The 13275-nt window shown below is 52.3% G+C and overlaps 1 protein-coding gene across 2 annotated transcripts in view; it reads left to right on the forward strand.

Moving 5' to 3' along the window:
- Positions 1–12525, forward strand: part of SMAD6 (SMAD family member 6) — an 81713-nt gene extending 69188 nt beyond the window's left edge. Inside the window, exon 5 of one of the 2 annotated variants that reach the window (XR_012415090.1) lies at positions 10614–10649. Coding sequence is in view for 1 of the 2 variants with exons in the window: in XM_005559871.5 (XP_005559928.2) it covers positions 10614–11152 (539 nt within the window). In the remaining variant the exon portion in view is untranslated. Of the gene's footprint in view, positions 1–10613 lie in introns of both variants that reach the window. The other variant, XM_005559871.5, reaches the window with a different exon arrangement.
- The last annotated feature ends 750 nt before the right edge of the window (positions 12526–13275 follow it).

Consider the following 13275-nt stretch of genomic DNA (forward strand, 5'->3'; position numbering starts at 1 on the left):
AAGCAGTGCAGACCCATAGGCTGGGAGGATTTGGGGGCCCCTTCCCATCTCACAACTGCCACCTGGGGACTGAGGTACCAGCTTCATTGTCTTGCACACTGTTATTTTAGAACCTTTCCAGGGGCAATAATGAAAGCAAGGCTTTCCCACCCCAGGTGGTCTCTGAGTAAGAAAACAAACAAACACACTCCAGAGTCTGACTTTATGATAAAACAAAAGAGGACTTGGAATGGGAGCAAAGTTCAGAGGCTTTGTTGCAGAAACTGGTTCCTTCTCAAAACGTGGGCTGATTTTATAATCTGCTTGTCTTGCCCTGGCTCTCCCTTTCCACCCTCGTTCCCTCCAGGACACAGGGAACCAGAGTTCCCCCACCTGGGCTCCTGTCCTCCCCAAGGGCCTGAGGGGTTTCCCTGCCTTGCTTGCCAGGTGGTCTTTTCCTTTTCAGGCTTGAGTAGTTGGGGTTTCTTTTAAGAGGGCAGCACCACTGTTTCTGGCACAGAGTCTGAGGGATGAGTCCTCTGATGGAGGAGATAGCTCTACCACCAGCCTCCGTGTGGCTCTTCAAAGCTATAGCTGCCTGCAGAGAGTGTAGTGAAGGGAGCTTGTACCACAGAGCCCCGGGACCTGCAGAGAAAAGCCGTGCTGTCTGGGCCCAGGGAACCCGGAGCAGTCTTAGCGGGTGGGAGACGATCTCTTCGGCAGGGCCAGACGGGTGAGCTGCAGGTGGAGGGCAGGTAGAGGCATGCTGATGGGAGTGGGGCCCCAGGTTTCATCCTCTGGTGGGTCCCCTTGCCCGTTGGAGTGGTAAGGCCTAATAGCTCCTGGGGAAACGGCCTGTGGAGGAGACACTGAGCAGGCCTGTATATTAGGACCTGGGTGAAAAAAAAAGCTTGTTTTGTGTCAGGGTTGCAAGATGAGTTCATCTGTTCAGGATTTGTTTGAATACTGCAAGAGATAAAAGAATGGAAACCTTACCCATCACAGCCCGGGCCACCACTTTGTTCTTCCAGAGAGGTGGGGCCAAGCAGGCTGCAGTCAGGGCGCCGAGGCTGAAAGAAAGGCCTTTCTGCAGAGAAAAGCCTGCAGAAAACCCTTGGCCTCGAGAAGGCTGGTACAGCCCAGCCAGGTGGCCGCTGACCGTCAGGATACCCCAGATCACTCCTAAACCCCTCCTGCGACTGGGGGACTCTGAGGACCACCCAGCAGAGCTAAGGGAGCATATGAGGCAGCACCAAGGAGGGCCCAGAGGAGAGACAGTGGGCTCAGGGTCAGGCCAGTCGATCGGGATTCCTGCGCTGCACTCTCACTTTGGGTCTGTCCTGAGGATTGGGATGATTCTGCCTCCTGGACTTGCACAGTTCAAAAAGGATCATGAATGAAGCATGTAGAGCGCCTCCCACTCCCCAGGGACGAGCCAGGGGTAGCAGCCCTTGCCCAAGATCAATTATTATGATTGTAGCCCATCTACAAAATACTCATTTTTGTGTTTTAGAGGGGTAGAATGTTTGAGTGTGGGGGACAAACTACACTTACAAGCCAAAAAGTGTGTTTCCAGGGCTGCATAGGGGGCCAGAAATAGCCGTTAGGGTGTGATATTTGAAAAGCCCACCGCCCTCCTAGGAAGGTGGGCAGCATGTCGTGGGGCAGTGTCGTTAGCACTGTCACCTCCGAGGACCCCTCTTCTTGTCCAGTCTTTGCAGAACCCCCACGTGATGGCGTGGAGTGGACATGGCTAGCTTCTTATAGCATGGTCTCTGTGCCATTGCCCTGACGTCCTCTAGGATTTTGCAGCCCACAGGTTGCAACCACAGGAGTGATGCAGAGTCCGCATCTCTAAGGTTAGATAGATGGAAGCTCAAATCCCAATTCTGCAGCTTCGTCGCTGAGAAGTTGGGGTATGTTTCCGGACTTTCAGGCCTCAGCTCTCTCATCTTAAGATGGGAGAATTAACATATGTTGAGGTAGTGCATTTAAAGGGTTTCAGACACTGCCTGGTATTTGGTAAAGGTTTCTTAAATGTGAGCTAGTTTATTATATTATTATCATGACTATTATTATTTCCCCTTGATTCTCAACTCCACTGGCACATACTATGTTTGCAGGTGTTACTACTGAATATGAATGCCCTTATGAACTATACAGGCTGAGTTACTCTGTCATATAATTTATATATATATGTAGATAAGGCTGCATGGTAGTAATAATATTAGTAATCATAATAGCTGTTAACTTATGCAATGCCTATTTTGAGCCAGGCATTATTTGACACACTTGAAATTAATCCCAACACCCTGATGAAGTAACCATTGATTGCATCCCTGTGTTACAGGTTAGGAAACTGAGGCCTAGAAGGGTGAAGTCACTCGCCCAAGATTTCACAGCTCTGAGTGGCAGAGCTGGGATTCACATGCAGGCACCTTTGCTCCCTAGTCCATGCTTTTAACCCTATGCAGGAGACATCCTGGTCCCAGCTGTGTCACTCATTTCCACTGTGACCTTGGCAAGTCACTTTACCTCTCTGAGCCTGTTTTTGCGCCTTGGCCATGTGGATGGCATGTTCCTCAGTCTCCCTCCTCCTGGTTCTGTCATGCTGCCCTCCTGTTCCCATCACACTCCCTGTCTTAGGGGCATCCCTCCACCCGCAGCCGACTAGCTGAGCGGCTGTCTGGAGGGTGGTGGCCAGTGTAGAGACCAGCCGCCAAAAGAGCCCCTGAGGTGGGCCCTGTGCAGGCAGGCTGCAGTGGTGGCCAGACCGCCCGTGATGTAATGACCGATTAGGAACTTCCCCTTGGAAGCCCGGCTTCCTCTAGGAGCCAAAGGTGCTGGAGCTGAGGTGGGGGGTGGGGAGGGGTGGGTGGGAGCGAATAAGAGGAAACTCCTGTCAGCTGGGCCCAGCTTTTGGAAAGAGTTCAGCAGAGAGGCTCGTTCTAAGCTGTTGACCATTAACATGGCCCTGTGCACATTCCTTCTCTGCTTTTACTGCCGGAGCCCGGTGGATAAAGAAAGAACTGGTCTTCCCCTCCCTTCACAAAGAAAAGAAAAAGAGCCTCTAATTAATGCTGCATCTCGAGACTTGCTGCAAAACCTGAAGCCATTTCTGCAGCTTAAAACGACAAAGGAGAGTTAAGTGGAAACTCCTTTTTCCCTCTAAGTTTGATAACAAAAACTACTTATCGAATGGGCAAACAAGGCTTTAAAAGGGGTGTTAGGTTAACCAGATGCAGGGCCACGTAATTACTCCCAGGCCTGGGAGCCACAGATGAAAAGCTGCCGGTTGGACTGGAACTTGAAGCCACAGGCATGACATGGGACAGAAGAAAGGAGTTTTCCAGGAGGGCAGGAGGCCTCAGTGCAGCCCTGTGCAAAGGAGATTGGAAAAGCCAGCCCTGGGCCCCTCTTCAGCTCTGCCACCAACTTGCTGGGTGACCCTGGGCAAGTCACGTAACCTCTCTGGGCCTCTGAGACTTTTGAGTATCTCTTCTTTGCTCTCGATAGGGTCTGGGCCTGTCTGCCCTTGTTTCAGGCCTATCAATGAGGTGCTGAGCAGGCCCTTTCCATCTAGCCCTGGGAGAGCCAGGGAGGTTGCTATGGCCCAGGTGTGTGTGAAGTAGCAGCAAAGACTTGGAAGGTGAAGGAGTAGGGACCACCTGCTCCCCTGCTGACCCAGACCCTTGAAGACCCAGAGGACTCGGGCTGAGCCTCCCATGAATGCCCTGAACCTTAGAGTCTAAGCTGGGCACAACGCTGGTTCCTTTAGGGGATGGCTGAGTCTGAGGCAGTCTGGTCAAAAGGAAAGGGGGAAGCAGGAAGAAAGCAGGCTGCAGTTTATGCTCAGGCTCTTGGAGCTTGCAGCCCACGGGGGAGCACACAGGAACGTTCCTGCCCTTTGTTTTGACAGAAAACTGCTGATTTGAAGAAGCTAAAGGCTTTTCTTGGGATTTCAGCACTCCCCGCCTCCCTCAGACTGCAGTCAGCTCCCTTGGTGCCCCTGCACCCCCACAAAATTACATGTTGGGCTCGCAGCACCCTCCCTGGGCAGAGAGGCGTAGAGGAAAGAATGCCAGCCATCGGAGGGGCGGATTTCTGTGCAGGGGAGAAGGCCTATTGTTGGGACCAGTCACCTCCTCCTCCTCGGTGCAGACAGCCACCACCCTCTGGTGGCAGGAATGTGGTTGCCACCAGGAGGATAAAGGGCTTGTCCCCTGGGCCACTGTGGAGCCCTGCTGGGGCCACTCTAGGACAGCTACAGGACATTGCCACTTTCTTCTTTTTAATTTTTTTCAAGGTCTCATACCTAAAATGAAATCCACGGTTCTTTAAGCGTACAGGGTGTGTCTTTTTACAGCACAGGTGCCCAAGTTCCCATGGTTCCAATCAAGAAATCAGACATTTCCATCATGCTGGAAAGTTCTCTTGTGCCTCTTCCCAGCTGTCTCCCTTTCCCCAGGGGTAACCACTGTTCTGATCTATTTTATTTTATTTTATTTTTTGAGATGGAGTTTCGCTCTTGTTGCCCAGGCTGGAGTGCAGTGGCACAATCTTGTCTCACTGCAGCGTCCGCCTCCCAGGTTCCAGCTATTCTTCTGCCTCAGCCTCCCAAATAGTTGGGATTAAGGTGCCCGCCACCACACCCGGCTGATTTTTTTTTATTTTTAATAGAGACGGGGTTTTGCCATGTTGGCCAGGCTGGTCTCGAACTCCTGACCTCAGGTGATCCACCCGCCTCAGCTTCCCAAAGTGCTGAGATTACAGGCGTGAGCCACTGTGCCTGGCCACTGTTCTGATTTACACTGCCGTAGATTAGTTTGCCTTCTCAAGAGTTTTGTCTCGGTGGAAATATACCACGAACCTTCTGTGTCTGGCCTCCCACGCTCAATGGGATGCCCTTCAGATTCATGCACCTTGTTGCGGGTGTCAGTAGCTTGTTCCTTTTTCCTGGTGAGTAGTGTTTCATTGGCTGGATGTTCCTAGTTTTTGTTTATTGGTTTTCTGTTGATAGATATCTGAGCTGGTTTCTGGGTTTGGGTGGTTAGGACTAGAGCTGCTAGTCCTAGGAACATTAAATCACGGAAATTTAGAGCTGGGGAGAGAGTAATGATCTCATTGTTCGGATGGGAAGACTGAGGCCAGAGGAGGGAGATGACCTGCTGGATCAGGGCCAGGAGGCAGGACTCCTCCCAGGCTAGTGCCATCCATCCCAGACACAGCGCCTCTCCTCCTCCCCCGGAACCCTCCCAGCAGGACCCAGAGTCTGGCTGGGAACTAGGCCAGGCCCTGAGCAGGGGGTAGTGATCGGGCGTTTCGGTCAGAACTCGGTCATCTTTGATGTTGTTCACTCGGGTCTGACTCCCCGGTATTTATTTGCAATTAAAGAGTTGGTTCCTAATTAGGCTGATGGCCGTGGGAGATGGCAGTACCACAGCCTAGGAGCCACGAGGAGAAAAAGATCCTTCTGTAAGAGACTGTCCCCTCACCTGAGTGGCAGCCCAGGCTTGTGACTGAGAGGCACAGGGTGAAGGGGCCGTGCAGCTGTGGGAAGTACAGAGTAGGGACCATGGGTTAGGGGGCACCTACCTTCTCACTCATGGTGTCACAGAGAGCATGTCAGCTTGTGTTGGACACACCACATGAAATCTGAATGCACATATGTGTGTGAGAGGATGGAGCCACAGCAGGGCTCATTCTAGACATTCAGACATGCATTGCTTCATTCTTCCATTCCTTCACTCACTGGGCACCTCTTTCACTGCAGGTACCAGGCTAAGGGCTAACCCCTAACATTTGTAAAGTGCTTCGCAGTTTGCAAAGGGCCTTGTCCACAGTCCTATTGAGACCTTCCATGGCGGCGACCCTGGGCCATGACCCGCAACCCCACTAAAGATCCCTGGCCTCTGAAGGGTAAGGCCAACACTGGAGCCCGTAAACAAGGCAGCTCCTTCCTTCTGCACCCACTTGATTTTGTCGGAGTGTCTAGAAAATTCAGAGATGGACAGTGTGTGAGTGGGGCACTTGATTATTGAATCAGTCCTTTTGCAAATACAGTGAATGAGTCTTGGAGACATTTAGCAGTTTATCGATGGCCACATATCCAGTCACTGGTGGCAGCCTTAGGACAGTCTCACTGTGAAACCTTGTGGACCATGCGGCATGGGTTAGAGTGGAATTCTGGGCTCTCAAGTTCTGGCCCTAGGTCTGCCACCCACTGCTATGTGTCCTTGGGCAAGTCCCTCGACGCCTCCCAGGATGCTGTCTTTGGGGCACCAGATTATTGGACTCCATTAGTGGTCCCAACAGGCCAGTCTCAAAACTAAGTTTTCATTGGTCCATGGTGAAAGAAATAAAAATAAGTTAGAAAATAAGTCTGTACATGGCAAAATAAAGCAGTGGTAGGCCGGGTGCAATGGCTCATGCCTGTAATTCCAACACTCTGGGAGACAGACAGGCAGATTGCTTGAGCCCAGGAATTTGAGACCAGCCTGGGTAACATGGCAAAATCCGGTGGTGTGTGCCTATCATGCCAGCTACTTGGGAAGTTGAGGTGGGAGAATCGCTTCAGCCTGGGAGGTCAAGGCTGCAGTGAGCTGAGACTGCGCCACTGCTGTACCCCAGCCTAAGTGACAGAGTGAGACTGTTTCTCAAACAGAAACAAAAATGAAGCAGTAGTCGCCCTGTGTCATTCCCAGCTCCCCTGTTAAAAAAAAAAATGTGTTGGTTTGTGGAAGGCTGAAGTGTTGGGTCTCACTGGATAAGATAATGTCAGTGGATACTCAAGCTCTGACGCCCGGGGACTGAGAGCTGAGTGGGGACAGGGAGGCTGAGAGTGGCTGGCTTACACTCTGGATCAGACAAGAGACCCTGGTTTTTGCCCACCACCCTTCCGTGCCCTAGGGCCTGAACCCACCAGCCCACCAGCTGGGTTCAGGATTCCCTGTGGGGTGGGGGGTGGGGCAATGTCCAGGCACTGGGACGTATTTTATTTTCTGCCCCCTTCCCTTTTATTAGGTTGGTACAAAAGTAATTGAGGCAGGAGGGTCACTTGAGCCCAGGAGTTTAATCCCAGCCTGGGCAACAAAGCAAGACCTCATCTCTACAAAAGAGCTTTTGAAAATTAGCTGGGCACAAAGGTGTACATCTGTGGTCCCAGCTACTCAGGAAGCTGAGACAGGAGGATTGCTTGAGCCCAAGGAAGATATGCAGCCTTGGGATAGATGGAGACCCACCCCACCCCTTCCCAGTCAGAGTGTAGACCAACTTGGGGGCACTGGCCAGGAGCGCAGACGCCTGTTAAGGACAAAGGAGGGGCTGCAGTTCAGGTGCCCCAGGAAGGAGAGGTCAGAGAGGGCTTCCCGGAGGTGGCGGTCTGTCTCCCTGGATTTGGGAGACATGGCCAGGAGCACAGGCCTGATGAGGTGTAACCCAGTCTGTTCCATCAAGGAAGCTGCAGGGGATGGCGCCTGGCTCAAGCCCTGGGTGTCCCTTAGCTGGATGGCTGGGGCAGGCAAGGCCTGAGGGCGGCTCTGTGGATTCATCCCCAGTCATAGGGTACCATAACGCGCACTGGGGCTAGGCTGGGGACATGAGTTTTGAGCGGGGAAATGGGGCGAGTTTGGCCTGGCTGGGGTGGGGGGAACTGAGAGGAGGGGGATAGGAAGTCCCACCTGTCCTTGAATTGAAAAACTTCCTTTTCTTTTCTTTTTTGTTTTTCTTTTTGTTTGAGACAAGGTCTCACTCTGTCACCCAGACTGGAATGGTGACACATTGTAGCACAATGACAGTTCCCAGTAGCTTCAAACTCTTGGGCTCAAGCAATAGTCCTGTCTCAGCTTCCCGAGTAGCTGGGACTGCAGGTGTACACCATCATGCCCAGCTAATTTTTAAACGTTTTTTGTAGAGATGAGGTTTTGCTTTGTCACCCATGCTGGGCTTAAACTCCTGGGCTCAAGTGAGCCTCCTGCCTCAGCCTCCCAGAGTTCCCAGCCAGCAACCTTTTGGAAGCTGGGAAAGAGAAAGTCGCTCCCCCCGCCCCCTGCACCCCTGCCCTTCCCCAGCTAGACTCTGCTTTTTTCCATGGGTCGGGTAGAGTGGCTGGGCAACTGTCTCAGAGCCTTGTCTGTGAAGAGGTGCAGCAGTGACCCCTCCCTCAGTGAGACAGTAAATGGAGTCCTCCAAGAGTGGGGATAGTGACGCCTCAGCTTGTAAACAATCACCTCTAGGACTCATGGACCATGAGAGCAGTCATGCTTACAGATAGGGAAACTGAGGCTTAGGGAGGGAGCGGCACTTGCTCAGTGTGCAGGTTTTAGGAAGGAGCCAGGGCAGAACTGTCTCTGGAGTGTGGAGAAGAGCTCCCCTCTAGAGTGTGGCCTGGCACCAAGGTGGCCCCAGCATTCACTGGTGTGTACTCTGGGCCTCAGTTTCCTCACCTGTGGAATGGGCTGCTAGCAGAGGTGAAATGAGGCTGTTGTGAAGAAGGGGCCCATCTCACAGAAGGCACTCACGAATGCCGTTGCCCATCCTGTCTCCCAGCATACTCCAGGCATCGCTTTTTTGCATCCCCACCTTGCTGTGCCTGACACAGTCATGGAATTCTTGTTGGTTGGTGGGCAGTGTGGGTGCTGGAGTATCATGGCCAGGCTAGCACGGTGCTGCTTTTCTGGCCCTTGGGGGCTCCCAGACCCATGCCAGATAGATGGCTGGGGAGAGGGGCACTGGAGTGGAGTGACTGGAGCTCAGAGTCGGCTCTCCCAGCTGCCCATCTGCTGGGACTGGCCTAATGCCTGAACCTAGTGACCGCCCAAGGGCTTGAGCTGTCTCTGTCACTATTGCCCACTGGCTAAGGGCAGTTCAGTCGAGGGCAGGATGTAGAACCTCTTCCTCCTCCTCTCCTGACCATCAGCTGGAAGCATCAGAGGCCTCCCTGGAGACTGAGGCAGAATGATCCAAGCTGTGGGCTGGTGTGAGGACTTGGATTACCCCTTGGATTAGCAGACTTGGGGACCTGGGTCTGGGACTCAGTGCCAGGCACAGGGCAAGGGGCACACTCATGAAGCCTGTGCCCAGCCCAAAGCCACAGCAGAGCAGTCAGCCTCCAGGAGGCCCCTGAGGCAGACGGCCTTCTGCCAGGTGGCTGGGCGGGCCTCCCAGTGTGTAAGGGGACGTCAGGGGCCCTGCTACCCTGTTCTTCTGGGGCTTCTAGGCAGGGGAAAGACCAAGGCAAAGGCAGCCAGAGCCGGCCCCACGCAGGCTCCCAGGTGAAGCTGTTAGAAGTGTTGTCCTCTGGGATTTGGTTGGACTTTGATCAGTTTTCCTCAGAAAAACAGCCATGAAGCACCTTGCTTTGCTCTGTCAGGCCTCCAGCAGAACACCTCCCTCTGCACAGGCCCAGGCCAGGGACCTGTGTGGAAGCAGGCATGGCAGGCAAATCATGTCACCTCACTGGGCAGTTATAGGTGCCTGCCTGCTTCTCAGAGCTGTGAGCTCCAAGGAAAGGCCAGATGTCAGAATCTGAGAAGCTGGCCACATGAGAGCAGGGAGCACCCTGGTCTGTGTTGGTCTGAACTTTGGTCTCAGAAAATTGTTAAACTCCTCTAGACACACAGATGGCCCGAGTCAGAGTGTGACAAGGGATTTCAGTAACACCTTAGCTACCCCTTCGCTATACAGTGAGGAAACTGAGGCCCAGAGAGGAGCAGCACACACCTTCGATTGCTGGGCAGCTCCAGAGCCGTTAAGGAGCCATTTTCTTTGTCATTTAGGGACCCTCAGCTCCTCTGCCATGCAGAAGTGGCTGCAGTTCTGGTGAAAACCTGCATTTCCTGCCAAGAAAGCCAACTGAAGTGGGCGGTACCGGGAGGCTAAGGCTGAGGTAGAGAGCAGTCGGGCAGTCATATTTATAACAAGGTCACCACAGGAATCCTGCTGCTTCAGGCCGGATGGGATCCTGGGGGCAGCTCCCCCCACCCCCAGCCCACCTCCCTGTGCTTGAGTCCTCTAATGTGGTGATGTCAGCCCCCGCCCCCATCCACCAATAGCCTAACCCTACTTTGTCAGGTTGAGACTTGGACTAGTGGGTTCAAATCCTGGCAGGGTGCCCTCCTCTGTAGAAGGAGGAGAAGGTGGCGCCCTCGCAGAGTGATCATGAGGACCAAGTGAGTCCTGTGTGCTGTGAAGAGTAAGAAGCACAGTGCTCCACTCCTGGTCCGTGATGGGTGCTCCACAGTCAGTCCCTCCTTTGGGGGCGTGCAGGCAGCTGTCTGTCTCTCCTGCTAGCATGAAGAGGCAGGGGCCGGGTATGCAGGGTTCATGTCTGTGCTTCCACAGCACCTAGCACACAACAGGTGTTCTCTGGCTTGCACTCTGTGGCTCATAACCTCTGTTTTCTCCTTTGTGTGAGTGTGTGTGTGTGTGAGTGTGTGTGAGTGTGAAAGAGATGTCCTGTTGTGTGCTATATTTCCTGAGGACAACCTGGCACACAGTCGGTGCCCACATGACTGCTGAATGCTGGAAACCTTACCCAGCTCCCACTGTGCAGACAGCAGAGCCCACCTCCGCTCCCCGGTGCCTCCCACCTCCCCACCCCGAATAACGCGGCGGTCCCTGTGCTTGTCCCGCAGACGCCAGCATGTCTCCGGACGCCACCAAGCCGAGCCACTGGTGCAGCGTGGCGTACTGGGAGCACCGGACGCGCGTGGGCCGCCTCTACGCGGTGTACGACCAGGCCGTCAGCATCTTCTACGACCTACCTCAGGGCAGCGGCTTCTGCCTGGGCCAGCTCAACCTGGAGCAGCGCAGCGAGTCGGTGCGGCGAACGCGCAGCAAGATCGGCTTCGGCATCCTGCTCAGCAAGGAGCCCGACGGCGTGTGGGCCTACAACCGCGGCGAGCACCCCATCTTCGTCAACTCCCCGACGCTGGACGCGCCCGGCGGCCGCGCCCTGGTCGTGCGCAAGGTGCCGCCCGGCTACTCCATCAAGGTGTTCGACTTCGAGCGCTCGGGGCTGCAGCATGCGCCCGAGCCCGACGCCGCCGACGGCCCCTACGATCCCAACAGCGTCCGCATCAGCTTCGCCAAGGGCTGGGGGCCCTGCTACTCCCGGCAGTTCATCACCTCCTGCCCCTGCTGGCTGGAGATCCTCCTCAACAACCCCAGATAGTGGCGGGCCCGGCGGAGGGGTGGGTGGGAGGCCGCGGCCGCCGCCACCTGCCGGCCTCGAGAGGGGCCGATGCCCAGAGACACAGCCCCCACGGACAAAATCCCCCAGATATCATCTACCTAGATTTAATATAAAGTTTTATATATTATATGGAAATATATATTATACTTGTAATTATGGAGTCATTTTTACAATGTAATTATTTATGTATGGTGCAATGTGTGTATATGGACAAAACAAGAAAGACGCACTTTGGCTTATAATTCTTTCAATACAGATATATTTTCTTTCTCTTCCTCCTTCCTCTTCTTTACTTTTTTATATATATATATATATATATATATATATATATATATATATATATATATATATATATATAAAGAAAATGATACAGCAGAGCTAGGTGGAAAAGCCTGGGTTTGGTGTATGGTTTTTGAGCTATTAAAGCCCAGTCAAAAAGCTAATACCAGTCACTCGATAATAAAGTATTCGCATTATAGTTTTTTTTAAACTGTCTTCTTTTTACGAAGAGGGGCAGGTAAGGCTTCAGCGGATTTCTGACCCATCGTGTACGCTGAAACTTGACTTGAGTTTTCATGTTTTATTGGATAAAGATAGAACGGATTGAAAAGGGAGGAAAGTCACATTTACTCTTAAGTAAACCAGAGAAGGTTCTGTTGTTCCTTCCTGCCCATGGCTATGGTGTGTCCATTGGATAGGGATGGTGGTGAGGAAAGGGAAAATATACTGGCCATTTATCCTGAACAAGCTTTTCCAGTCTCATGGAGGAGGTTCATGCCCTAGCCTAGAAGGGCCCAGGTCTATGCCTCCCATCTTTGAGCTATGAGCAAGCTAAAAGAAGACACTATTTCTCACCATTTTGTGGAAATGGCCTGGGGAACAAAGACTGAAATGGGCCTTAAGCCCACCTGCTACCTTGCAGAACCATCTGAAGCCCCATGGTGAGTAGATCCTTTTAGGACCTCGACAGGCTATTTCCCACCCCCCAGCCAAAAATAGCTCAGAATCTGCCCATCCAGGGCTGTATTAATGATTTATGTAAAGGCAGATGGTTTATTTCTACTTTGTAAAAGGGAAAAGTTGAGGTTCTGGAAGGATAAATGATTTGCTCATGAGACAAAATCAAGGTTAGAAGTTACATGGAATTGTAGGACCAGAGCCATATCATTAGATCAGCTTTCTGAAGAATATTCTCAAAAAAAGAAAGTTTCCTTGGCCAGATAACTAAGAGGAATGTTGCATTGTATATCTTTTTTCTTGGAGATTTATATTAACATATTAAGTGCTCTGAGAAGTCCTGTGTATTATGTCTTGCTGCATAATAAATTATCCCCAAACTTAGCAGCTTAAAATAACTAACATTTATTATCTCCCACAGTTTCTGTAGGTCAGGAATCTGGGAGCAGCTTAGCCAAGTGGTTCTGGCTCGGGGTCTCTGGTGAGGTTGCCATCAAGCTGTCAGCCAGGGCTGTAGTCATCTGAGTCTTGACTGGGTCTGGGGGACCTGCTCCAAGCTCGCTCACTTAGCTGCTGGCAGGAGCCCTCAGTTCCCTGCCACGTGGGCATCTCCACTGGGCTACTTGCAAGATGGCTTCCCCAGAGCAAGTGATCCAGAACAGCAAGGGTGAAGCTGCTGGGTTTTTTTTGTTTTGTTTTGTTTTTTGTTTTTTGTTTTTTTTTTGAGACAGGGTCTTACTCTGTCACCCAGGCTGGAATGCAGGTGCCCCATCATGACTCGCTGCAACCTCAAACTCCCTGGGCTCAGGTGATCCTCCCACATCAGCCTCCTGAGTAGCTAGGACTACAGGTGCACACCATCATGTCTGGCTAATTTTTGTACTTTTGGTAGAGATGGGATTTCACCATGTTGCCTAGGCTGGTCTTGAAATCCTGAGCTCAAATGATCCTCCCACTTCGGCCCCACAAAGTGTTGCGGTTATGGATGTGAGCCACCATGCCCAACCTGAGCTGCTGTCTTCTGTAACTAGATCTCAGAAGTGACATACCATCGCTTCTGCCGTACTTATTTGTCATACAAACCATCTCTGTTACAATGTGGGAGGGACTACACAAGGACATGAATACCAGGAGACAGGAATCAT

Source organism: Macaca fascicularis, chromosome 7 (genome assembly GCF_037993035.2).
Source record: "Macaca fascicularis isolate 582-1 chromosome 7, T2T-MFA8v1.1".
In the NCBI taxonomy this organism is placed as follows: Eukaryota; Metazoa; Chordata; class Mammalia; order Primates; family Cercopithecidae; genus Macaca; species Macaca fascicularis.